At 45.2% G+C, this 26,266-nt stretch overlaps 1 protein-coding gene across 1 annotated transcript in view; it reads left to right on the top strand.

Annotated features, from left to right (window-relative positions):
* Aco1 (aconitase 1) overlaps positions 1-18,086 on the top strand; it is a 68,419-nt gene extending 50,333 nt beyond the window's left edge. Inside the window, exons 16-21 of the mRNA XM_052718387.1 lie at positions 723-827; positions 1,900-2,042; positions 3,465-3,612; positions 13,582-13,704; positions 15,925-16,110; positions 17,296-18,086. Coding sequence (XP_052574347.1) covers positions 723-827; positions 1,900-2,042; positions 3,465-3,612; positions 13,582-13,704; positions 15,925-16,110; positions 17,296-17,409 — 819 coding nt within the window. The 3' untranslated portion in view covers positions 17,410-18,086. The remainder of the gene's footprint in view (positions 1-722; positions 828-1,899; positions 2,043-3,464; positions 3,613-13,581; positions 13,705-15,924; positions 16,111-17,295) is intronic.
* The last annotated feature ends 8,180 nt before the right edge of the window (positions 18,087-26,266 follow it).

Here is a 26,266-nt window from a genome sequence, read left to right as displayed (position 1 = left end):
GCTGTTATCATTCTCTATTCTTGTATACCTTTTCTTTCCTTCTTACTCTGTTGCTGGTTGTGTGGCTGGGTGGCTGGCCCCTGAAGTCCTCCTCCTTGCTCTCTTGGTCCTTCTCTCCTCTCAGATTCTCGGTCTGTTCATCCTCTCTGCCTGCCAGCGCCACCTATTTCTCTCTCCTGTCTCCCTGTTGGTCGTCCAGCTCTTTATTAAGCCATCAGGTGTTTTAGACAGGCACACAGTTTAGACAGTAACACAGCTTCACAGAGTTAAACAAATGCAGCATAAACCAAAGTAACATGCTTTAAAATAATATTCCCCAACAGGGGCCTCAGCCTGCACAAGCAAAACTCATCCCACCTGGGCTGACATCGTCTACTGAGGGCTACCTTTGGACGGTGGACTGAGTTCCCCAGACCCCCACTGGCTCTTGGCTGGAGGCTTCCCTCAGTATTGCCTCCATGGCGTCTTCACAGTTCATCCTGGTAGACAGTTACCATCAGAGCAATGGTGGGAAGGCTGTGTCTTCATGGGAGCCGTCATCTGAGAAAGAGTCCTGGGGATGGAGCGAATAGAAAGCTCCTACCTTTCTACCAGGGCTTGTTTAAGACTCCTCTCACTCAAAGTGGCTTTTAGTAGACCTCTTTTGAATGTTTTGTATTTATATATCACGTTTTTCCCGGCCTGGAATGTGATTAATTCTCCCCCCCTTTTTTTTATTTAAGACTGTAAACAAAAGCTGGAATGCTTTAGCAGCCCCATCAGAAAAGCTGTATACGTGGAATCCCAAATCTACATACATTAAGTCACCGCCCTTCTTCCAAAACTTGGTATGATTTTTATTGTATTTTGAGATAGTATATTTTTAAATTTTATTTATTATTCTGTGTATATGATGTTAGTGTGTGAGCATGGCAAAGGTGTACCATGACACAGTGTGGAGGTCAGAAGACAGCTTGTTGAATCAGTTCTCTCCTTCCACAGTGCGTCTCAGGGTCAGACTCAGGTCACCAGGCTTGGTGTTGGTGGCAAGAACGTTTACCTGGAGCCATCTCACTGGCCTCACATTTGTGTGTGTGTGTACGAGTAGTTTGCCTGCACGTATGTCTGTGCACCACGTGTGTACAGAAGGGAGGGAGTCAGAAGAAGGCATCGGATCCTCTAGACCTAGAATTATACAGTTATGAGCAACCATTTGGTGCTGGAAATTAAAGAGCAGCTGGTGCTCCTGACCTCTGAGCCATCACTCTAGCCCCTGGCTTTTTATTTTTTAATGTAAGTTCTTTAAAGGATGTTTTTCCTTGTATAGTCTTACCCCACAGCCTTGTGCTGGCCGCCCATTGCAACAAAACCTTTGCATTCTCCAGCAGATAATGCTGGGAGTGCCGTAGGAGGCTGGGAGGTTTGGCTGTAGGCACCATTTCTCTGGCCAGAGGTTCTGTGTGGCTGTGCAAGGACATCCTCGTGAGTAGACATCACCTAGATGAGGACCAACTAAGGTCTGCAGGACTGGTCCAGGAGAATATCCTCAAGGCTTGCCATATTTATTTAAATCTTACACTCCATGATGGATTGCTATGGAGATGGGTGGGAGGAGAAGTCAGCATCCCAGCTGTCCTTGGCATCTGAAGAATTATATGGAGGTGCAGAAAGAATGTCCTTACATCTGCGTTCCCATTGCCTTTGAGGGTCAATGCCAATACTTCACCTTCTATCCAAGGTTCAGATGTGAATGTTTTCAGTTTACCTTACTTCTAATTGTGAACAATGTTGCTGTGAGCCAGTTAAGTGGAATTTTCCATGCATTGATGTAGCGCTCTCAGTCTGGTTCATCTGGTTGAGCTCACCTGGTGACCTGTCTGGGAAACCTGGGCAAATGCTGGCTTGTGCGTTCTTCCGTAGACATTAGATCTCCAGCCACCCAAGTCTATAGTGGATGCCTATGTGCTACTAAATTTAGGCGATTCAGTAACAACGGACCATATCTCTCCGGCGGGGAATATTGCAAGGAACAGTCCTGCTGCTCGCTACCTGACCAACCGAGGGTGAGTGTGGGTGAGGCGGGGAGGCCGGAGGCAAGGGAGGAAACCCGATGCAGCTGGCGTTTCTCCTCTCATGTGGTGCCTGGGGGATCACACTGTGTTCTTTCCTTACTGAGGTTCTTTTCCAGTTTATTTTCCTGCTTTGTTGTCTAGTTAGCACCATAGGAGAGCCCATGAATCACAAGTGACCAGGAGCGACAGCTTCCTAAGCCAGCGTATGCCTTAGGCTCCAGCGTCAGCCCTCTCCCAAGCCACGGAGAGCCTGCTGGAGACCCAGCAGTGATATAACCTGACATTCATTGTCATGTCCTGTTGAGACAGTGTGGACAGAACTGCCTCAAGAGTGTGCAGCTCACCCCCCCCCACCACCCACCCCCCCATCCCCCCTCGCCCATCAGACATGCCGATATCTATAGGAACCTCTGTGTCGTCATCTGCTGCCAGCTAAATACAGATAATGAGTTTGGAGGTTCCCAGGTCTGATTTCCGTGAGACTCATGAGGACGAAAAACTTCCTGATTTCTGTCCTCCCTTCCGAATCGGTTCTCTTGGAGAGGGGGCTCGGAGCAAATCTGAGAAGCAGAACAAACACTTTTTTCTCCAGGGGTGATTGTCTTGACATAGGAGCTCTTTAGGGAAATGAATGAAAGCAATTATAATGCCCCTCTTCCCCAACACACAAACCCAAAACACTTTGGTTAGGATTTCAGAGGTTCTGAGGCATGTTTGCCTGCTCCTGAAACCCAACCAGAAGCTCTCTTAACCACCAAATACAGGTCTAAGAATTCAGTCGTGTTAACACTCACCCCAGGATTGTAAGAAACAGGCCAGTGAACTGGCTGCTGTGTCTGCTGAGCCATGCTGTTCTTGACATACAAAGTTCCTTTCATTGGCTCTCACACGGAAGATACAGGAGCAGATGTCACTCTTGCGCCTCTGGCCTGCGGTGACTTTTCCTCTGGAAAGCTGTGTGTTATATTGCCACTGTGTTGCTTCCCTTTGCCTTGGGGCCCTGATTATTCAGGGACAAATTCAGGCCTACTTCTGCTTCGTTTATGGAGCATATCTAGTCGTCTCCCATTCTCCAATCCTTCTGACTGGCCTCCCTATTATTTTTAATTCAGTTTTCACCCTATATGTAGCTGTGTGAACTTCCTGCTGAGTTAAGAGGGTGAACACTCCTTGTAGAACTCCTTCTAATTTTCTATTCAGATTTGAAAGACTCTTGAGTTGACCCTGGAGAGTACTGATTCCTGCCCTTCTCTGCCCTGGTTCACTCTCCCAGTTGAGGCTTTGAGAGCAGCCTGCAGAGCCGTCCCTGGCAGATTCAGTAACATGCTAGCTTTATGGCAGTCTCTTGTCTATGTGTAAGCTGTTTCCTCTTTACTCACGTCACTAAAGAGCTCCTCCTGCTTCTGTTATTAGCCTGACGCCACGAGAGTTCAACTCTTATGGCTCCCGTCGGGGAAATGACGCCATCATGGCCCGGGGGACGTTTGCCAACATTCGCTTGCTGAACAAGTTTCTGAACAAGCAGGCACCTCAGACTGTGCATCTTCCTTCAGGAGAAACAGTGAGTACAGTCTCTCTTCCTTGAGAAACCGGTGTCTGTCGGGCTTCGAAGCCTGACTCTTCACAGTGCCTTTTCTTGTCTTCACAGCGGCAGCCTGCCTGACTTCCTAGTTCTTACCGTGTGTCCATATCTGTGCCATTTAGCCCGGTAGAGATTACAGTTTCTTGCTGCTTAGCAGTTGGGTACCATAGTTCAACTAAGTCTCATTTTGTGGAAGTTGAGCTCAAAAAAAGTCTCTGGTGAAATTTCATATGTATTTAAAGTACTTAAAGACTAAGTTCCTCATTATTCAGGGTATTTCTCGAGAAGAGCTATGGTGTGTCCCCACTGGTATTTGTTTTGATCTACTGCATCCGCAGCAAAAGGAAGGGCCATGGAGGCCCTCTGAGGTCTGCCTAGTCCTAAAGGAGCTGCTTGAGGCTGGCGCACATGCTGGAGTTGTTTGTCTGTAGATGTGGGTATGTGGGGTGGGCTCTGGACTCAGAGCCACCTGAGGTGAGTTATTTACCTCTCTGGGGCTTGCTGTCAATTTGTGGCCTAGAAATAGTACCAGCCTTTTGTGGCTCTGAGGCTACAAGATGAGATAGCCTATAAGATCTAGGATGGCAGCACATCTGCAGGTCTCCAAGGAGTGTAGCTTGCCAGCTTCCCTTTTTTTTCTTCTATTTTTCTTTTACTAAAAATAGATTTTTTATACAATATATTCTGATTACAATTCCCCAACAACAACAACTTCTCTGCGTTCCTCTCCACTTCCCCTCCCACCCAGATCCACAAAACAGACAAATTGGAATAGAACAAAGCAAACAGCCGGGCGGTGGTGGCGCACGCCTTTAATCCCAGCACTCGGGAGGCAGAGCCAGGCGGATCTCTGAGTTCGAGGCCAGCCTGGTCTACAGAGTGAGTTCCAGGACATCCAAGACTTCACAGAGGAACCTTGTCTCAAAGCAACCAAAATGGAAAATAAAACAAGCAAACAGAAGGAAAAAAGCACAAGAAACACATATAGAAGCAGAGACAAAAATGTTCGCACACCCACGATCCCTATAAAACCCTATATTACGGAAGCTGTAATATATGCACAAAGGATCCTGTAAATTTAAAAAAAAAATGCCCTGGCAAAATATTATGAGACAAAAAACAGCCTCCAAAGATGCCATTGAGTTACTTTGGTGTTGGCCATCTACTGCTAGACATGGGGCCTGCCCTTAAGATTGGTTTGTATCCCCAGTGAGACTCCATTGGAGAAAACGAGTCCTTCATTCACAAGTGGTCATCAGTTGTGATAGATCCTGGGTTAGAGATGTACATGTCTCCTCTCAGCACCGGGACTCTACCTGCCGCACTCCTGTGCAGACCTGTGTGTGCTTCCGGTCTCTCTGAGTCCCTTCCTGCTGTGTTTCCAAAGCCTTGATTCCTTGGTGTCCTCCAGCCCCTCTGGATCTTACACTCTTCTGCACAGTTCCCTGAGCCCTGAGGGAGGGATTTGATGGACACATCCCATTTAGGGCTGAGTGTTCCAAGGTCTCTCACTCTGCACACTGTCCAGCTGTGGGCCTCTGTATTTCTTCCCATGTGCTGCAGAAGGAAGCTTCTCCGATGGTGGCTGAGCAAGGCACTGATCTTTTAGGACAGCAGAATGTCGTCAGGAGTCATTTTATTGTTACATTTCTTTAGCAGAACAGTATTTTGTTTTCCCCCAGGTTGTTAAACTATCTAGTCTCAGGTTCTTGGTCACCCAACCAGTGTCAAGGATGAGTTCCAGTTCGAGGAACAGAACTTATAGAATGGAGATATATATATATATATATATGAGGGATTTATTAGAATGGCTTACAGGCTGTGGTCCAACTAGTCCAAAAATTGCAGTCTATGAAAGGTCCAAGAATCCAGTAGTTACTCAGTCCACAAGGCTGAATGTGTCACCTGGTCTTCAGTATACACCAGAATCCCAAAGAAGTAGTCGTTAATGCCAGTGAAGGAATGGATTTGCCAATAAGAGCAAGAGCAAGCAGGCCAAGAAAGAGCAAGCTTCCTTTTTCTATGCCCTTTATATAGGCTGACAGCAGAAGGTGTGGTCCAGATTAAAGGTCTATCTTTCCACCTCACAGATCCAGATTAGAAGAGGATCTTCCCACTTCAAATTACTTACTTAAGAAAAAATCCCTCACAGGTGCACCCAGCCATTTGGGTTTTAGTTGATTCCAGATGTAGTCAAGTTGACAACCAAGAACACCCATCACAAGAACACCCATCCCAAGAACACCCATCACAAGAATACCCATCACAAGTCCAGCCCAGGTCAGCTTGACACACAGTAATATCACCTTATGCCAAGCTTAAATTCCAAATGAAAACAATAACCAGTCATGATTACACCTAACATTATATAACTATCCCACCCAAAATTGCAAACACACATATTTAGAATAGGTAGCATTTCCCTTGAGGGGCATTCTTTTAGTATCTCAAACTTAAACATGACAACCACTGATATTCTCTTAATTGATTTTACGTTACATCATATAAAAAAAGTCAAGGAAAAAAACACAAATATCTGTACAAACACATTCTTAACAAAATGCAACAGAAACACTGTCATTTATAATGCTCACTTCTGCAGCTGGCCACCTAACCCTAGCCTGTATTTATAACTCCTTCTCTGTTACCCAGTCTATATTTGCACCACCCTCAGCAAGTACCTCAACAGGTCTTGGCTCTCTTCCTGGAGGAATGACCCATATCTTCATTCCTGAAGGGTCTTTGTCATCCTGCCTGGATCAGGCTGTGGTAGTTTCCCATTGACTTTAATCACAGGACATGGTAGCACCAAGGGACACCCTAAAGGATCTCCTGGATTACAGACATAACCCTTCTTACCTCCATGTGGAGAGGCAATCCAATTTCCCCATGGTAATCTGGATCAATCACCCCTCCTAACACTGTTATTTCTTTCTTAACCTGATGGCTTAAAGGCATCAGAAACCCAAAGTGACCAGGCGGAAGTCTAAGCTTCAATAAAGTATTTGTTGTGGCTCCTGCAGGAACACTCCCCTCTCTGGAGCCAAAACTTCTAGGTCAGCAGTACTTAAGTTTGAGGGAACAGGAAGCAAAATTTTTCCTAGTGGGTCACTAGGGTGATAATGATAACTATTCTTTTTTCCACTCCTGATTCCATGGATCCTGGCTATCAGAGAAATTGTACCATATATTGGACACTGATTCAAAGCATATGCCACCTGCTGGGGAACCCTGTCCCAGTTCTCCAGGCTGCTGCCAGCTGATTGACACTGTAACAGTGTCTTCAGAGGCCATCCATCTTTCTATCAGGCCATCTGCTTCAGGACATTGAGAAACATGGTAAAACCACTGGATTCCATGATCATGGATCCCCTGTCATGCTGGTCTTTGGTCAGCAGCAATGCTGTGTGGAATACCATGACAGTGGATAAGGCATTCTGTAAATCCAAGGATGGTGGCTATGGCAGAAACATTATGTGCAGCAAAGGCAAATTCCTAACCAGAATAAACATCTACTCCTGTCCTTTCTATAAACAAAGTGGCCCAGTGTAATCAATCTGCCACCAGGCATCTGGCTGGTCACCCCAGGGATCAGTGCCATATGTGAGGCTCAGTGTTGGTCTCTGCTGTAGGCAGATCTAGCACTCAGCAGCAATTGTAGCCAGGTCAGCCTTGGTGAGTACAGTCCAAGCTGTCAAGCCCATGCCTAACCCCCATCTCTATCACTGTGGCTACACTGTTCATGGGCCCACTGGGCAATGACAGGGATGGTTGAGGAAAGAGGCTGACTGTCCACAGAACAGGTCATGCTATCTACTTTATTATTGAACTTTCTCAGCTGAAGTCACCTTTTGATGAACATTTTCATATGAGACACAAGTATCTTCACATACTTTGCCCCTTTTGGAGAGATCTGTTCACATACTTCTTTCCCAGATGTCTTTCTCACCAATTTTTATCATGTTCTTTCCAAGTCTCTGACCATCCAGCCACTCCATTGGCTACTGCCCATGAATCGGTGAACAGTCGCACATCTAGCCATTTCTCCTACCAAACAAAATATATGACCATGTGTATTGCCCAAGGATCTGCCCACTGTGAAGATTTCCCTTCACCAGTGTCTTTCATGGTTGTTCCAGAAAGGGGTTAAAAGGCTGCAGCTGTCCACTTCTGGGTGGTATCTAACATGCAGAACCATCAGTAAACCAGGCCCTAGTCTTCTTTAGGGCTACAGGTCAACCAGTTATAGGACTATAGGTGCATGCTTGGCAGCAAATGGCATTGTAATGGGAGTAGAAACCAAAGGCATTTGTGCAACTTCTTCATGTAACTTGCCTGTGCCTTCAAGACCTACTCAGGCCCAATCATGTATATACCACTTCCATTTATTAATGGATTGCTGCTGTGTGTGTCAAATAACACCCAGCTCATGATGGACAGCTCAGGTCACATGGTAACTTGGTGGCCCATTGTCAAACATTCAGTTTCTACTAAGGCCCAATAGCAGGCTTGGAGCTGTTTTTCAAAGAGAGAATGGTTGTCTACAGATGATGATAGAGCCTTGCTCCAAAATTCCAAAGGTCTCTTCTGTGATTCACCCATCGGGGCCTGCCAAAGGCTCCAAGCAGCATCCCTCTCTGCCACTGACACCTCAAGTACCATCAGGTCTGCTGGGTCATATGGTCCAAGTGGTAGAGCAGCCTGCACAGCAGCCAGGACCTGTTGAAGAGCCTTCTCCTCTTCCAGCCTGCACAGCAGCCGGGACCTGTTGAAGAGCCTTCTCCTCTTCCAGCCTGCACACAAACTAGCAGCTTTCCGAGTCACTTGGTCTATGGGCCAGTGAGGGATGTGCTGTCTCCAGAATCCAAACAGACCCAGTAGACGTTGGGCTGCTTTCTTGGTGGTGGGAGAGGCCAGGTGCAATAACTTATCTTCACCTTAAAAGGAATCCCTGCACGCCCCACACCAGGACTCCTAAGAATTTCCCCGAGGTGGAAGGCCCTCATATTTTGGTTGAATTCATTTCCCATCCTCTGTTGTGCATAGGTACTGCTAGCTTTGTGTGGGGCCTAGAATAATAGAAGAAGGCTCTTCAACAAGTCCAGGATGCTATGCAGGCTGCACAAGTCAAAAGTGGTTGCTGCCTCCTGCTCCCTTGGTCCAATCAGCAAAATGTTGTCAATACAGTGAACCAATGTGATAGTTCATTGAAGACACAGACATTCAAGATCCCTCTAACTAAGTTATGACACAGAGCTGGAGAGTAATATATCCTTGAGATAAACTGTGAAGGTATACTGCTGGCCTTGCCAACTGAAAGGAAATTGCTTCCGGTGGTTCTGATGGTCAGGTACCAAGAAAAAGGCATTTTCTAGATCAATAGCTGCATACCATGTACCAGGAGATGTATTCATCTGCTCAAGTAAGGACACCACATCTGGTACAGCAGCCACAACTGGAGTCAGTACTTGATTGAGTTTTGATAGTCAGCTATCATTCTCCATGATCCATCTGTCTTCTGCACTGGCCAGATAGGAGAATTAATGGGAGATGTGGTGGGATCCACCGTCCCTGCATCTTTCAAGTCCTTGATGGTGGCACTAATTTCTTTATTTTTTCTAGAGATGCAATACTGATTTTGAGTCACTGTTTTCCCTGGTGGAGGCAGCTCTAAAGGCTTCCATTTAGTCTTTCCAACCACAATAGCCCTCTCACACAGGTCAGGGGACCAATGTGAGAATTCTGCCAACTTCTAAATATCTATTATAAGTATTCTATCTATACTTTGTATCTACATTCTGTTCTGCACTTTCTTTCTTTCTTCCTTTTTTTTTTTTTGAGAGAAAAGGGTTTATTTTGTTTTACAAATCCAGGTAACAAAGTTCATCACTGAGGGAAGTCAGGACAGGAACTCAAGGCAGGAACTTGGAGGCAGGAACTGAAACAGAGACCATAGAGGAGTGCTGCTTACTGGCTTGTTCCCCATGGCTTGATCAGTTTGCTTCTGTATACACCCTGGACCACCTGCCTGGAGATGGCACCATCCCCAGTTGGCTGGGCCTCCCCATATCAACATTAATCAGGCGAATGTCTCATAGACACGTCCACAGGCCAATCTGATGGAGACAATTATTCAATTTATATTCCCTCTTTCCAGGTATGTTGTGTCAAGTTGGCAAAAACTATGATATTGTCAACTTTCACACACAAACATACACTATTCAGCCATAACCTTTCCTTCCTTGCTTATTCCCCAAATCTCATGTTAGTATCACAATATAAAACACAGTCCAATGTAAAAAATCCCGGTTTTTACATTTTTCAACACTTTCAAAGTCCAAGTTATCTTTAAAATCCAAAGTCTGTTAACTGTGGGATCTGTCTTGTGTAATGGGAACTTCCAGGGGAATCTTGGGCTGCAGGCATAGCTGGACCCATGGGATGGTTATGATTGGCTCAGCTTCAGTGGTCCCTTCTCATCCCAAGGAAGTGAGTTCTCTAATAGCCTGTTCTGAATCAAATGTCAAACTCTGCAGCTAGAGTCGGGTGAGCCCTGATGGGGGGAATGCAGAAGGAATCTGCTGAAGAAAGGGGTCGGATGAGACGTGTGAACCTTCAACACGACACCACATACTAGCTGAGTCCCAACTAGGCTTCAAGTCTTTAAAGGTCAAGACTCTTGCTTAGGTTGAAATTCTTTCAGAGGTTGGATGACTCTTCTCTGGAACCATTTCTCTCCCCAGCTGGAGCATCAGGCTCAGCAAGTCTGCAGGGGCATATTAAAGCATAAAAGGCACAGAAACAAAATTGAAAACAGAATTTATGGCCCTTTTTCAGACCAATATCCTAAAGCTGACCAAAACAACTAATCAGATAGAGTTCCCTAAATTGCAGAAGAAATTTAATGGGCACTTATATTACACTGCACATAGACAGGGGAGTCCAGTCATTTCCTAGCTCCCCAGGGAAGGGATGAAGAATGCCTCAAAGACTTCATTTGAGATAGAGAGATGAGACGTACTTACCAACAGCCAGCTCATCTCTTCCTTATTCCTGCTAATCTCACAGATGCTCATTTGTCATGGGGGTCCTCAGGCCACCTCAGCAGGCCTGTGTTGCAGCAGAAATTTTCTGATGAAACTCAAGAACTCCTGTTCCTGAGTTTAGAGGTGTAGTTGGTAGGACACTTACTTATCTAGGACACATAACTTGTCCATGATATTCCATTCTTGTGTGATAGGACGATGTTATTTTTTTTCCTTCAGCTGTATGGAATGGGAGCAGTTGTCAGGGCTGCGCACTAACCCAGCAGCCGAGAATTCCTGAAGCACCACCAGCAGCAATATGTTCTCTAGGTTGGAGATATCTGTTCAGGGGCTGGTGAGGCCAGCTTGCCGTTCCTGCCCCCAGTTTCAGAGGTTTAGTCCATTATCATCATGGTGGAGAGCATGGCAGCATGCAGGCAGGCAAGGCGCTGGAGAAGGAGCTGTTACACCTGTTCTGCATTTTCTATCTCCTCACTAGGGGCCTGCTTAGCTTTTAGTCTGATTATAGGTCTAGAGGCAACTATTGCTGGGCCCTGAGGGACATCAGTATTGTCTTACCTGGCATCTTCAGAGAAAGTCACAGTGCTCGTTTATCGGATAATGAAAGATTAATTTCCTAAGTTAAAGGTGGAAAAGGTACTATTTCAGGGGTAGGAGTGGGTGTCCATCTTCTGCTAAGAGTGGAGAGACCTTGACAGCAGATGAACAATGAATGGGGATAATAAGCTATTATATGAGAAAGATAACACATTGAAGACCAAAGGGAAGGCATTACATGAAAGGGAGACAGGCCCATTCAATAACTGTCTTACATTCAATAACTGGCTTCCTGTGATTGTGATAAATCATCATGGCCAAAAACAACTTGGGGAGGAAAGAGTTTTTCTGACTTACTGGTTATAAATCATCATCAGGGAAGCCAAGGCAGGAACCTGGAGGCAGGAGCTGATGCAGAGGCATGGTGGAATGTTGCTTACTGGCTTGCTCCCCCTGGCTTGCTCAGCCTGATGTCTTATCCAACCCAGGCCCTCCTGCCCCGGGGTGGCCACACCCACAGTGAACTTGACCCTCCCACATCAATCATGAATCAAGAAGATCACCACAGGCTTGCCCACAGGCCAGTCTGGTGGGGGCATTTTCTCCACTGAGGTTCCCTCTTCTAACAGGACTCTATCTTGTGTCAAGTTGGTGTAAAATTAACCAGCACAACAGTCCGAAACAGAGTGTAACAAGCAGATGAGATGGAAAGGAGGCAGGACACAGGGACACTGCAAAAAGCAGAAAATGTTAAGAAAAACAATTATCCCCAAGAAGAGGGTTTTTTTGTTTTTTTGTTTTTGGTTTTTTTGGGGTTTTTTTTGTTTGTTTTTTTTTTTAGCAAGAGCAATCACAAGCCAAGATCTTTGTTCATTAAAGAAAAAGACAGACGAAGAAAACATTAAAAGATTCAAAGGCAAGGCTGATCTCTTTAGAAAGTCTCTGGAGATATAGAAGAGTGAGAAAGGGAAGTTCAAGAAGATGGACTGAACTCACACATCTGATTGATGGGAGGTCCTGCGAAGGAGACGGGAGCTGGAGAGATGTCACTTGCTGCTCCCCGGGATGTTCCCAGCACCCACATCAGGCTGCTCACAACCGCCTGCAGCAACACTTCCAGGGGGCCAGGCGCCTCTCTGGCCACCACAGGTCCCTCTACACAGGTGGTAGACATACATTTGGGCCCATACACACAAATTAAGTAAGTCTTTGAAAAGAGAGAGAGGAAGGAAATTCCTTAAGAAACAACACAAGGAGTATGTTTTGAAAGGCACACCGAACACTAGCCACGTGATTGCAAAGACCTTGTTACATCACAGCCTTTGTAATGAAGATAGAAGTTAGGAAAGGTTGTACGAACTTCTAGAGGGAGCAGCAGCCTACAGTAACGGGGGCTGCTTCCTGCAGGATTCTGAGTGCACAGTCTTGATTTTAAGACACAGACTCCCACTGTTAGTTCACACAGATGGCCATCTCTGTAGTGGCAGGTAGGTTGTTTCCTTTGGATCCCACCAGTTTGTTTGGGCAGAGGAAGGCACTTCCTGTTACATAGCAGTTTCCATATTCATGAGTCCTAGCTAACCATGACATACAGAATCTTTCCAGATTTAGGTGGCAACGTGAAATGAACCTCAGTCCCACCCATTACCAGAATTATTAACATGTTGAGTTAAACCCTAGTTTAGAGTTTAACTAAAGTCTTGTCTTGGGCCCCTTTCAATTGACTCCCTCTTAAGGGGCTTTATTTTCTGTTCCACTTAGTTGCGAATAAATAATTGTTCACAGTCACCAGTGATCCCATCAGATGTCTGGGGAACTCTCAACTCGACAGACTGTCCAGTGGGAAGCAAATGTGTTTGTGGAAGATGTTTCTCATTTATTAGACTAGCTCACCTCTCCTGGCCTGTTGCTGCAAGCTTCTGTGCATGCCTCTGTGCATGCTGCTGTGCATGCTTCTGTGCATGCTTCTGCTGCCCCTGCCTTGGCTTGCACCTGGAAGGGCAAGAAGACTTTGCATTTGACATCATTTCTAAACATAGCACCCTGCGTTTTGCTACCTCTCAGAACGGACCACTGCTGGGCCTCTAGTATTGGGCCCAAACCCAGGCTTCATGGGTTTTGCCTTTTAACTTTCAAATGGTTTAGTCAGTGGAAGAGAAGAAAAAGAAAATCTGATGTACTTCCCCTTTTGCCTCTGATGTTCTAGGATTTGAATCTATAAAACTGGACAGCGGTTACGTTCAGTCAGAAGTGAAGTTCAACTGGGTAGAAATGAGTAGATGAGAGTTAACTGGGGGCCGAGAGAGCAAGCCCATGGGCAGGATTTTAGGTTGTCATTGACTGAGTTGTCTCTCCTCTTTCTCAGCTCGATGTGTTCGATGCTGCGGAGCGGTACCAGCAGGCTGGACTTCCCCTGATTGTTCTGGCTGGCAAAGAATACGGTTCAGGCAGCTCCCGAGACTGGGCAGCCAAAGGCCCTTTCCTGCTGGTACGATGGAGCAGAGGCTTCCTAGTGGGGCCGCCTCTCAACTGGGGCGGGAGCAGGGAGGGTGCTTGGGAAGAAATGCCGTGGCTTTATTTCCAAGACATTAAGAAAGAGCAGATTGTGGAAAGCTTGTGATATTCACCCAGCCTGCTGCTCTGTAGATCTAGACGTCTTCCCGTCAAAGGGCAAGCCCAAGGAGAACTGGCTCACACATGCCAGGTGGGCTTGGGACCAGCAGCCATCAGCTCTGAGGGTATCTGTAGATAACTTGGAAGGAAAGCCTGTGAGGGCTAACACATTCAGAAATGCATATGCAGCTATCTTTTTTTTAATATATAGGGAAAAAATAGCATGACGTTCATAATTGTCACCGCTCTAGAGGCAGTGGGACCTGGGAGAATAGAAGCCAATGAGTGAGGTGGACTAAAGTCTCATGCAGTAGCCAACCTTCCTGAGAGCCTCAGAGAGTTTATACTGTGAGGGTGAAGAAAGGTCACATGAGTAAAGCTCTCATGAGTTCACGCTGTGTACAACCACAAGGACAAGCTGCATGTGGCAAAAACACGTTTTTCCACAGAGATAGACAAAGGATAATTTAAACATTTGATTGAACTGACTAATAAGAGAAAGCAATGATGAGTAATCGGAAATAAACTCACTCCTGTCTGATACACCTGGGAAGAGCACAAAAACACAGTCCAAGAGCAGAAATTGAGGTCACAAGGCTCTTGTTTCTTGGAGTGTTCTCACAAGCACTCAGAACTCTCCTCACGTGACTCCATTCCTGGACCATGTTCCGACACATAATTTATTAAGATTATTGTCCTCCGTGAATGTAAAGAGTAAATGCAAACTCCAAGGGAGCAGTGAGGAGTTGGGCTTCTTTAGAAGTGCGGTTAAGCCGGACAGCTGTGGCACATGCCTTTAATCCCAGCACTTGGAAGGCCGAGGCAGGCGGATCTCTGTGAGTTCGAGGCCAGCCTGGTCTACAAAGTGAGTTCCAGGACAGGCTCCAAAGCTACACAGAGAAACCCTGTCTGGGGGATGGGGGCTGGAGGGAGTTGGGTTAAAGTAAGAGTAGGTGCTTTTATTCTAAATTACATGTATCTAGTATGTTCACTCATGTGCACATATAGTGCATACACATGAGTACCCACACAGCAACGGGTCACAGGAAGGATAATTTGCAGTTGATGCTAGCCTTGTGGGACCTCAGGCTTGATGGCAGCACCTTTACCCAATGAACTGTCTCACCGCCAGAGGGGCTGCACAGTTTATATCAGTAAAAGTTTCTTGACTTTGAAATACATGTGGGGACGTTTTAGGTATTCTCCTGGGAAAGCCCACTTCAGTTAGTAAAGATCTGTACATTGGGATTTTAAAAACCTCCCCTGGTGATTCTAATATGCAGCAGCATCAATACCTACCACTTAACAACCAGATTCTTGAAACTTAGATGAAATCACACACACACACACACACACACACACACACTCCTGCACTTCACACCCCTGCAAGGTTCTGGTGCAGTAGATCCAAGGTGGTATCGAGGAATTTATAACTAGTAGGAAAGCCTAGTTAATCCAGTTCTCTGCTCTATTAGTTACTGCTGTATATTGCCAATTACACCCTAACGATAAAAGGTCCTTCATAGGAAGTGTCATAGCAAAGCTGTTCAGTGCAGTTTGGTCCTGGAACAGAAATTGTGAAAGTAAGGCACACTAATCATTTGCTTGGTAGTGCATTCTCTCTTGATTAAACCCTTGGTATCTGCTGATATGTGCCCACAGTAAAAGAAAACCCAAGGAAAAGAAAATGGTTTTTTATATTGCTTTGTGATATACGCTGCAGATACAAATTAGCTGAGGACTCTTGTATCTCAAAGTGGTTAAATGCATGGTCCGACCATGTGGGTTCAAATACTGTATCCCACCGTAAAACTCCCTTAGCAAAAGGGGACAGTAACCACATCTGCTGGCCTCCAAGTTGGTGGAGGGCAGGAGAGAATTCAAGGAAGTGCTTATAGAGTGCTGGTATATTGTAGGCAATCGGGTAGAAGACTCACTACTAAGTTATTGATAACTAGAAGATAGCATTTTAGATGAACAACTAGCAGGTACTGAGAATCTAGCTGTGAGTATTTCTGAAGAATTTATAAAGTTTCTGTGTACCTCTTAAAGAAAAAGTTGGAACTATGTCCAAACTTCTCTCTTGGCTCATCAGGGAATCAAAGCTGTCCTGGCAGAGAGCTATGAGCGCATTCACCGCAGTAACCTGGTCGGGATGGGAGTGATCCCCCTTGAATATCTCCCCGGTGAAACTGCGGACTCTCTGGGCCTCACGGGTCGGGAACGGTATACTATTGACATTCCTGAAAACCTTAAGCCACGCATGAAGGTTCAGATAAAGGTAAGCAGAACTTCTGCAGGCAAGACCTGAAGCAAGGGCCTGTTGTTCATAATCCATCGATAGAAAGAAATCAGTGGAGGGAGAGAGGTTAACTGGGGATGGCATTAGATGTGAAGCCTACCGGTACTGTCCACCTCCTCACAGCATAGGTAATACCTGCTGATTATCATAGTTTTCCTATGTCACAGTATTCATCGATTCCCTCTGAACTCCTGTCCCCAGCTAGCCCCATTCTCTCAGTCTCTTTCAGCCCAAATAGTGATCAAAGTTCAGAGGTAACACTTTCCTGTTATCTAAACGTTTCCCTTTTTTTCTTTTTTAATGAAAATATGATCAACAGATCCTGTATGCACTCTTTCCATGAGCCTCATCTGAGGCCCCAAGCTTTAATTAGCACAGTGGTTGTGGTTTAAGTAAGAAGTGTCCCCCAGTCTCCCGCACTGGAACTCTGGGTAACCAGTGGGTGCCTGGGCAGCTCAGGTGTGCAGCCTCGTGGAGGAAATGTGTTCCTGGGGGCAGAGAGTTCAGAGTCTCACAATTACAGTTCCCTCTCTCTGCCTGGCACTTGGGTGGTCGAGGAGATGAGCTCTCAGCTTCCTGCTCCCGCAGCCATGCCTGCCACATGCTGCCATGCCTCCCCACCTGATGTCTTATCCCTCTGGAACCACAGGCCAAGATAAACTCTCTTCCCTAAGTTGCTTTGGTCATGGCGTTTGACCCAACAACAGGAAGTAACTAATATGGAGGTGATGACACGTCCTTAGGGAGGCAAGAATAAAGTGCCCAGCACCAGAGTCCCAAGGGGACAGCACTACAGAGGCAGCTGCTGAGAGCCCAGAATGACCCCTAGAGCATGTCCAGAAAAGACTTAGGAGAAAGCATCACAGTCACTCAAGCTGCTATCCTGGGAGACTACTTATTTCCCACATGCCTCTTACCCACATCATTAATTCTGCAGTGCTTCTCAACCTTCAGTGGGCACATAAATCCCCAGGGGTCTTGTTGAAATACACATGCTAATCCAGTAGGCCTGGCTGAGTGCAGAGACCACGGGTTCCATATGCTGCTGGCCCTGGGCATATGGACCACACCTTCACTGAAGCTAGTGGGCAGCCAGGTGGACTCTCCCTGAGGCAGGTGTCTCGACCCCTCCTTCAGCAGCACTCTGCCTCCTTGCCGTTACAGCTGGACACTGGGAAGACCTTCCAGGCCGTGATGAGGTTCGACACTGATGTGGAACTCACTTACTTCCATAATGGAGGCATCCTGAACTACATGATCCGCAAGATGGCCCAGTAGGTGCTGGCCTCTCAGGAGACCCACCGTTGGTGCTAGACCCAACGAGGTACCAGGCCCCAGCTGGCAGAGGCCTGGTAAAGCAGCCACCTCTACCTCTAATGAGGGTGCTGCCAAGATGAGCAAGTGGGCACTGCCATTGCTGGAGGCACAGAGCCAGGAGTGTCTACATTCTTGATTTGTTAATCATTTTATCCTTTTCTATAATTTGGAACCTAGGATCATGGGAAAGTTAGTAGTACCAAAAAGAGAACTACCTTGTCTTTGAGTTACTGATCACCGGACATTGATTTTCACCGACTAATCTTCAGCTGAACACTAGCCAGTGTCCTCAGAAGTGTCTCCTCCCCTTTTTTATTACTCTCTGTTCATCTCTGCTCAATGAAACCCTCCCCCGAGAGTCCGTTCCTCTCTCCATCACACCAGTGTTAACTGCCATAGGTAAGAACTTCTTCATGCTTCCAACCGTAGCAGCGATGTCCTCCCTCCTTCTTGGTGAGCAAAGACCTGGTGGATGGTCAGCCATCGGAAGTGTTTGATTATGTACCTTCCAATCAACAGGAGAGAGATCGTCTCCTACCATTTTCAACATTTGAGAGGGGGGCCTTTGTTTGAAAGTAACTGGGGAGAGAGACGGGATTTCTAATTTGAATAAGATTAAATATATTTTCATGAAAATGTTTTGGCTTTGGAATTGAGTTCTGTTGGAATGTAGCACAGCGCTGTGACACTGAGCCATAGGAGCCCTGAGGGGCCTTCGTGCCTTCTGTTCCTACCACTGTGTGGGGGCTGCAGACACAGACGGGGTGTCGAGGAGCCACGTGCGCGCTGCCTGTTGGCGAGCAGGAGACCAGAAGGGTCCTTCTGCCTTGGTCGCAGCAGCAGCAAGGAGCAAATCATGGCTTCTTGGTGTCCTAAAATCATCTGTTCACTCATTTTCATAGCTGGAATTATTTCATGGAGTGTCTTGTTCTGCTCAGGTTGCTGTAACAAAATGCTACAGACTATAAATCATCCATCCCCACGCTGTTTGAGAGCATGTCGGAGTGTATGTGTGCACAAACACGCACACACACACACACACACACACACACACACCTTATTTTCTCACTAGAGACTAGCTTGCCACCACCATTTCCTTGGCTCTCATACCAGGAGCCTGGTTTCCTTGAGTCTGTATGAGAACTAGATCTGAGGATGTTACACAAGCAATTCTATGCATGGCCTGACCCCCGAGCCTTGACTTCAGACCAGCCAGTGCCTCTGTTACGGATTACAATTTCCACTGGGGGAGGGGTTGCCTTATCTCTTAATTTTTTTAACTGAAAAGTAAAAATTGTACTTTGTACATGATTTTTTTAAATATGTAAACATTGTAGAGTGACTGAATTAGGCCTCACAAACTTATTCTTTGTGGTGAAAACACTTCCAAGAAAATATTTTTAAAAGAATATATAATGTATAGGTATTAACAGCAGTCACCATGCTGTACCACAGAACACCTAAGTTCCTTCCTCCTGCATGAAATCCCATATTCTTTCATGTTTTCATGTATAGCTTGATATACTTTCTCCCATTTATTCCATAACTGACTCTCCACTGCTTCGTTTTTATTTTGATGCTTGTCTGAGCGCCTTGTAATTACTGCTGTGTGCATTTCACTTCAGACATATGAGACTGTACAGTGATTTTTCTTTTGTGTGTGGCTTTTTCATTTAACATAATGTCCATAAGGTTCACCCATATTGGCACAAATAGTATATTTGTGTGTAGACACATGCACCTTCTGTTTTCTTTATTGATTCAGCCATGGATAGACACTAGACAATAGGCAGAGTTCATACCTTTGCTTTGGTGAATAATGCTGAAATGAATATTGGTACAGGTGTCTCTTCAACATACTGGTTTAATTCTTTTGGATGCGTACCTAGAAGAAGAATGTCTGGGTCATAATAACATTCTTTTTGATTTTCTAGAGGGCTCCATACTATTTTCCGTAGTGTCCTTACATGTACATGGCCTCCAGCGGTGTGTACTCCCACCCCCCCATACTCTCACCAGTCCTAACCTCTATCTTTTAGATAATGACCAGGCTAATGGATTTGAAGTGCTAACTCATGGTTTTATTTGCAGCTCCCTGATGATTAATGCTGTTGAGTATATTTTCACATACCCGTTGATCGTTTTTGTGGCTTCTTTTGAAAAATGTCTGTTCAAGTCCTTTGCCCATTTTTTAATTGAATTATTTCATTGCGATGTCAAATTTTAATACCACATATTCTAGATAGTAACTGTTTATCAATATTTTCTCCTGTTTTGTAGTCAGTCTGACTCTTGACTATTTCCTTGGCTATAGAGCTTTTATTTTGAAGCAGTTTGATGGGCCTATTTGCATTTTTTGTTGCTTTTGTCCTTGAAATTCTGACCAGAAAAACCATCGCTCTAACCAATGCCATGGCACTCCCCCATGCGTTTATCTAATACTTTTATGGAGTAAGAACTTATGCTTACATCTTCAGTCTATTTTTAGTTGATTTTTTTTTAAGATTTATTTATTATGGGCTTGGGGATTTAGCTCAGTGGTAGAGCGCTTGCCTAGCAAGCGCAAGGCCCTGGGTTCGGTCCTCAGCTCCAGAAAAAAAAAAAAAATTATTTATGTATACAGTGTTCTGTCTGCATGTATGCCTGTATGCCAGAAGAGGGCGCCAGATCTCATTACAGATGGTTGGGAGCCACCATGTGGTTGCTGGGAATTGAACTCAGGACCTCTGGAAGAACAGCCAGTGCTCTTAACTGCTGAGCCATCTCTCCAGCCCTTTAGTTGATTTTTATACATTGTAAGATAAGGGTCCAACTTCATTCTTTTGCATGTGGTCATCCATTTTTTTTCCACAGCATTTATTGAAGAGACAGCTCTTTCTCCACGTGTGTTCTTGGCTTCCTTGTCAAGTCATTTAACCACACCTGTGTAGGTTTATTTTGGGGGAGGTTGGGGGGAGGGGTCTCTGTTCTTTTCCATTGGGTTATGCATCTGTTTTTATGTTAGCACCATGCCATTTTCATTGCTATGTCTTTGTAGTATATCTTGAAGTTAGAGAGCAGTAATAACTCCAATTTTGTTTCTATGCCCAGCATGTCTTCGGCTGGTGTGAGTCTTGTGGTTTCATGTACATAGTAAGGTTGCTTTTATTTCTTAGAAAAACATCCTTGGGAAAAACAGCACCGGGAATTTCATAGGATTACATTGAAGCTGCAGATCATGGTGTTAGTGCAGACATGTTCAACTTTAGTCTCCCACTGCATGGAATTTGAGTTCCTTAATTTCTCCTTTGGCTCATTAGTTGTTCGGGAATATAATATGTGTACATTTTTTGCACATTTCTAAAAGGCCCCATTACTGGTAGGTGAGGACTTCCTTCCGTGTGGCTCTGGTCGTTCAGCAGATGTGTTGTCCCTTTGACTTCTCAGCACGTCCCGCGTGAGCAGGTGATGGTCTTCAGTGGTATCCTCTGTGTATCTACCAGACATCTGGACTTGTGCTCACCCGGAGGCCATCAGCAGTCATGTGAACTGCAGGCTGTTTTATAAGCCAGAGACACTCTGACACTTATAAAAACATCCTCTTCCTCCCACATTTTGTATTTTAATGCCATACCTGACATGTTTTTATATTGTGCATCTTTTAACCAATGGTGGTAAATGTTTAACATTTTAATAGTGTTATCTTTAAACCTTTAAAGTGAAAGTAAATGGCAGTAACAGATCTACATACCACACAGCCGGGCTCTCAATTGGGTGTGTTACTTACCTTCCCTGTGAGTTTTATGCTTTTGTGTCTTTTCTTGGAGATGACTCCTTCATCTTCTGTTGGGAAAGCCTTTATCCTTTCTTCATTCTGGAACAGCTGTTCTAGGAACGATAGTCTTGACTGGCAGTTGGGGGGAGAGGGTGTTTGATCTTGGCCTTCTTGACCTCCAGAATTCCTAGGCTTAAGCTATCCAGTCTGTGAGATTCTGTTGTAGCAGCCTAAGACACTGGTTGTGAGGAGACTAAGACCCTGGTTGTGAGGGAAGTTTCCTGTGGATGTGATTCTGGAAGGAGGCCCTTTCACTCTTAATTCTAATGTATCCTCTGTTGTTCAAATATTAGATGTTTTTGTTGTTGTTGTTGTTTTGGAGCTGAGGACTGAACCCAGGGCCTTGCGCTTGCTAGGCAAGCGCTCTACCACTGAGCTAAATCCCCAACCCCCTTAGATGGTCTTTTAATAAAAAACCCAGAGCCAAATATCAGGGTGAATGCCAAAAGATCAGAGAAGCAGAGCAAGAAGCCCCAGCCAGCCTCACCTAGCCAACTCCCCAGCTGATCCTGTTTCCATGAATCCTCAGACTGAAAGCCTCTGAGTCCTCACCCAAAGGGATCTCAGCTGAACTGCTTTAGTTCCTGTTTCCTCACACCTTATATACCTTTCTCTGCCCTGCTGTCACTTCCTGGGATTAAATGTGCATGTGCTTCCCAGTACTGGGATAAAAGGTGTGTGCCACCACCGCCTGGCTCTGTTTCCAGTGTGGTCTTGAACTCAGAGAGATCCAGACAGATCTCTGCCTCCTGAGTGATAGGAATAAGGGTGTGTGCACCACTGTCTGGCCTCTATGTCTAATGTAGTGGCTGGCTCTGTCCTCTGATTCTCAGGCAAGCTTTATTAGGGTTCATAATATATCACCACAATCCTCTGTTCTTTTTGCTGCAGTATTCTTGGCCTGTGTCCTTTGCTGGTCCATAAGACTGTACAAACTTTTCCCTGAGTTCTAAGGTGGTGCTGGCCCACTCACTCTCCAACTGAAAGTGTAGTTCTTGTTGGCTCCATCCCCTCCATCCTCTCGAAAAGGGGATGATAATCTCCTTGTGTTTATGATTTTCCAAGTCCATTACTGCCTAAAGAATAAGCATTCCTTGGCATCCAATGTGAGTTAACTGGCCAATTAACACAGCAACAAAGTACATGTACCTTTCAGTGTGTGTGTGTGTGTGTGTGTATGTGTGTGTGTGTGTGTGTGTGTACAATGTTTGTGTTACATAAAAGTATGTAAAGAAAGGATATGTTAGTCATGTCCGTCTTTGGGTGTTAGAAGCACAACTCAGAGTGGTCTATGCAAAAGGGAAAACTAGATCAGCCCATATAACTAAAAGGATAGTGACATCGTGGCCTCGGGCTTAGCTGGTTCTAGTGATTTAAACTGCCGCTCCTTACCCATCATCTCCCCTCTCAGCTCCCATTCTCATGGCCTCTGAGACAGCATCTATTGTATTCTTCCGAGTCCCTCCATGGGTCAGCATTATGGCTACCATCCGCTGTTGGTTGTCAGTCAATCATTTGTCATTGCAAACATTTCCCTCAGGCACAGACAGCAGGGCTTTCTGCTCATCAGTGAAGAAGTTAACTTTGGCACAGCTTCCCCAGAGCTGCAGCAGTGTCTATTTCTCTTCTGTTGTTGCAGGAATACACCCTGACAAAAGCGGTGTACAGGAGGGATTATTTTGGTGTAGAGTTCCAGAGCAGTATCTCTCACCCTGCTAGAGAAGACATGACAGCAGGCAGGGAAGCATGGGAGCAGGAGGCGTATCGAACAGGAAGTGGAAACAGCTATCAGGTCTCTGGGTCCATCCCCAGTGACTTCCTTCCTCCAGAGGGGCCCCACCTCCTCCGGGTTCCACAGTCTTCCCCAACAGCACCACCCTCTGGAGACCAAGCGTTCGAACGGGGTGCCTTCAGACCACAATTGAGACAGTGTGAGGCAGCCCGTGGGTTGTACAGGAGTATACAGCCCTGCTTGTGAAAACGGGAACTATGGTTCCACGGGCTGCTTTAGGAAGCTGTTAAATGTCATCACCACAGATGTGATTTAACACTCAACTAATTTCTGTTCACTTAGTCAAATTGCCATAAACAAAGATAATCAAAGCTGGTATTTTTATCAAGAGTTTTAAAAGTTTGCACCCAGCAAGCCTGTACCTGTCTATTAAATACAGATTTGTAGAGTAAATTGGTAGTTGTATTTATGGTGTATTAAAACAGTTTACTGCCATGATCCAGAAGTTTATAGTTCACTTTGGCTCTACCGGTCTCTATGGTATCCCACCTACATATCTATTCCTGTGTTTCTACAGGATGCTGATTAACAATGTCCAGTGAAGAGAAGTGTTTCAGGAACCGCTGGTTTAAGTGGGTGTGAATATGACAGAGGCAATACTATGACCCCTGTGTGCTGTCAACACCAAGAAAGGCATAAAAGCCTCCCTGGCCAGGCAGGGCATCCCTCAGGACCTCACAGCACCATTCCACAAGACTTGGTTGCAGAACTGCCATCTGTTTGGCTTGTTGTTTGAACTTTAGTTACCACTGAGTCTGTTCTGAGTACAGGAGTCAGGATTTAGCAACCTTATTGCATAATGAGGTCTTTGCAGACTCCATTTCAGGATGAAAAGGCTGCAACAGCAGTATTGACCACAAAACAGCAAGGTCTGTGATTGTAGAACAAGTTGTAGCTGAACTTCAGAAAAGACACATGCTGGCAACCTGCCAGGACTCTATCAGGGTCTGGTCATGTGCTCATGGGATAGTCCAGATGCAGCCTTCCATTAGGAAGTCCAAAGACCAGCATTCTGGCATTTCTCAAAACTTACATGTTCTATTCATTCAGTACTTATTAACCCAGGGTTTGTTCCATTCCAGGGTATGCCTGGCAGTGGCTTAACTCCATGTACCACACAAATTCTCTGTTCAGTTTCAGCTTTAGTCTGCTTTTCCCCATTGGCAGAGAAAGGACTATTCCACTTCAACTAAATTATCATTGTCAGGGGCTGGAGAGGTGGCTCGGGAGTTAGGAGCACTGGCTGCTCTTCCAGAGGGCCTAAGTTCAATTCTTAGCACCCACATGGAGTATGCAACCATCTATAACTAGAGTCCAAGGGATCCAGTGCCCTCTTCTAGTGTGCATATGTACATGCACACAAAATGCCCATATACATAAAATATAGAAGTGACTTTTAATTAAATCATTGTAATGTTTAAAGGGGTCTTATCTGAATAATTTCCAGTAGATATCTTATACATGCTATAGTTTTTTAAACTGTAGCAGCAAAGAAAGCTATCACATATTAAAAGTGATGAATGAAAGTCAGTTCTCAGAAAATTCACTTAATCTATTGTATTGCATCTTATTAAGAATTTTACCAATAACCATGATCAATAACTACTACATATTATCTTTTTTCATATATTCAATTAAAAGCCTAATCCCTACAGTTTGTTTTCTTCCAGAAGTTCTGTTGCTGGTTAATTCTCTGGACATAAGAACAAGTGGGAAGTGGGGTGTTATCCCATGGCATTCTGTTGACCTCCAGGGTTGATTTGGGTGGCCCACTGTGCACTGGGTGGTCTTGGAATAGTGTTCAGACAGAAATGTCATGTGAGGGGCTGGAGAGATGGCTCAGAGGTTAAGAGCACTGACTGCTCTTCTAGAGGTCCTGAGTTCAATTCCCAGCAACCACATGGTGGCTCACAACCATCTGTAGTGAGATCTGGTGCCCTCTTCTGGCCTGCAGGGATACATGCAGGCAGAACATTGTATACACAATAAATAAATCTTTAAAAAAAAAAGAAAAGAAAAGAAATGTCATGTGAAAAGAGTTATGTGGTCATGTGATATCTGCAGTTTTGTTTGGGCCATTTATGGCACTATTGAATTACAAATAACTTCTAGGAAGATGTTTAAATCGCTGTACTGCCTCCAAAGCAGTACAGTTCCTACCCTGAACTGAACACAGAGTGCCTTGGTATGTTGGCAGTAACATCACTCGGGCACTTGTCTCTTAAGCTGAAGAGCCCCATGAAAGCTCTCTGAAGTATTTGTAACCCTCAACAAGAAAGACAGGAATGCCATTTGAAGATATAATATTTAAGAAGAAAGGGCAAGCCTTTCTTCACAGCACTTGAGGGGCAGAGACAGGCAGACCCCTGAGATCAAGGCCAGCCTGGTCTACAGAGAGAGTTCCAGGAACCTTGTCTATAAAAGCAAAAAAAAAAAAAAAAAAAAGCCATATTACCTGGAAATGTTAAACATTAGCCTTTATTGAAAATAGCTAGAACCAGGTAGAGTTGCATAAGCCTTTAATCCCAGCACTAGGGAGATAAGGGGGATCTGTGAATTCAAGGCTACATGTCTAGTTCCTGGTCTACAGAGAGACCCTGTCTCAAGGGGGAGAGGGTGGGGGCAACCATGGCTTGAGATGTCTAGTCAAGGAGGGGAAATGGTCCAAGTTAAAAGAACATATTGTAGAGTAAGATGTATAGTAAATGAGCAAAAAGAAATGCCTTCTCAGCAAGCATAGCTGTCTACTACAGTGTGTTAAATTTTAAAGGTATATGTCACTCTAATCACCTATACTTGTGTCAGCAAAGACCAATAGAAAAAGACTAGAAGAATCAGAAATCAAGAAAATCTGAAGGGAGTGTGACCACCAAAGCAGGAAAGGAGTCCAATATAAGAACCAGAAATGCCCGTTGGATTTGGCAGTCTGGTGACCTTAAAAAGAACAAATTCAGTAGCTTGTTAAAGGCAAAGCATCTTGTGGCAGGTTGAGAAAAGAGGGCAGTAAGGAAAACCTTCCAACACTTCATCCATCCTGATGTACTGAGTGGCTGTGTGTTCTCTTGGCCGGCAGTTGTGAAAAGTATAAAAGGGAAAATTTTCAACCCTCCCCCTTGCCAAGTGCTGTGAGTTATTGGTAAACAAGATACTCAGTGCTGCAGTTCATGCACATGCGCTTTGTGTGGATGAGAACTGCTCAGAACACACAGGTC

Source organism: Peromyscus californicus, unplaced genomic scaffold (genome assembly GCF_007827085.1).
Source record: "Peromyscus californicus insignis strain IS unplaced genomic scaffold, ASM782708v3 Scaffold_5__1_contigs__length_169319896, whole genome shotgun sequence".
Lineage (NCBI taxonomy): Eukaryota > Metazoa > Chordata > Mammalia > Rodentia > Cricetidae > Peromyscus > Peromyscus californicus.
This window is presented reverse-complemented; position numbering and strand designations above follow the sequence as displayed.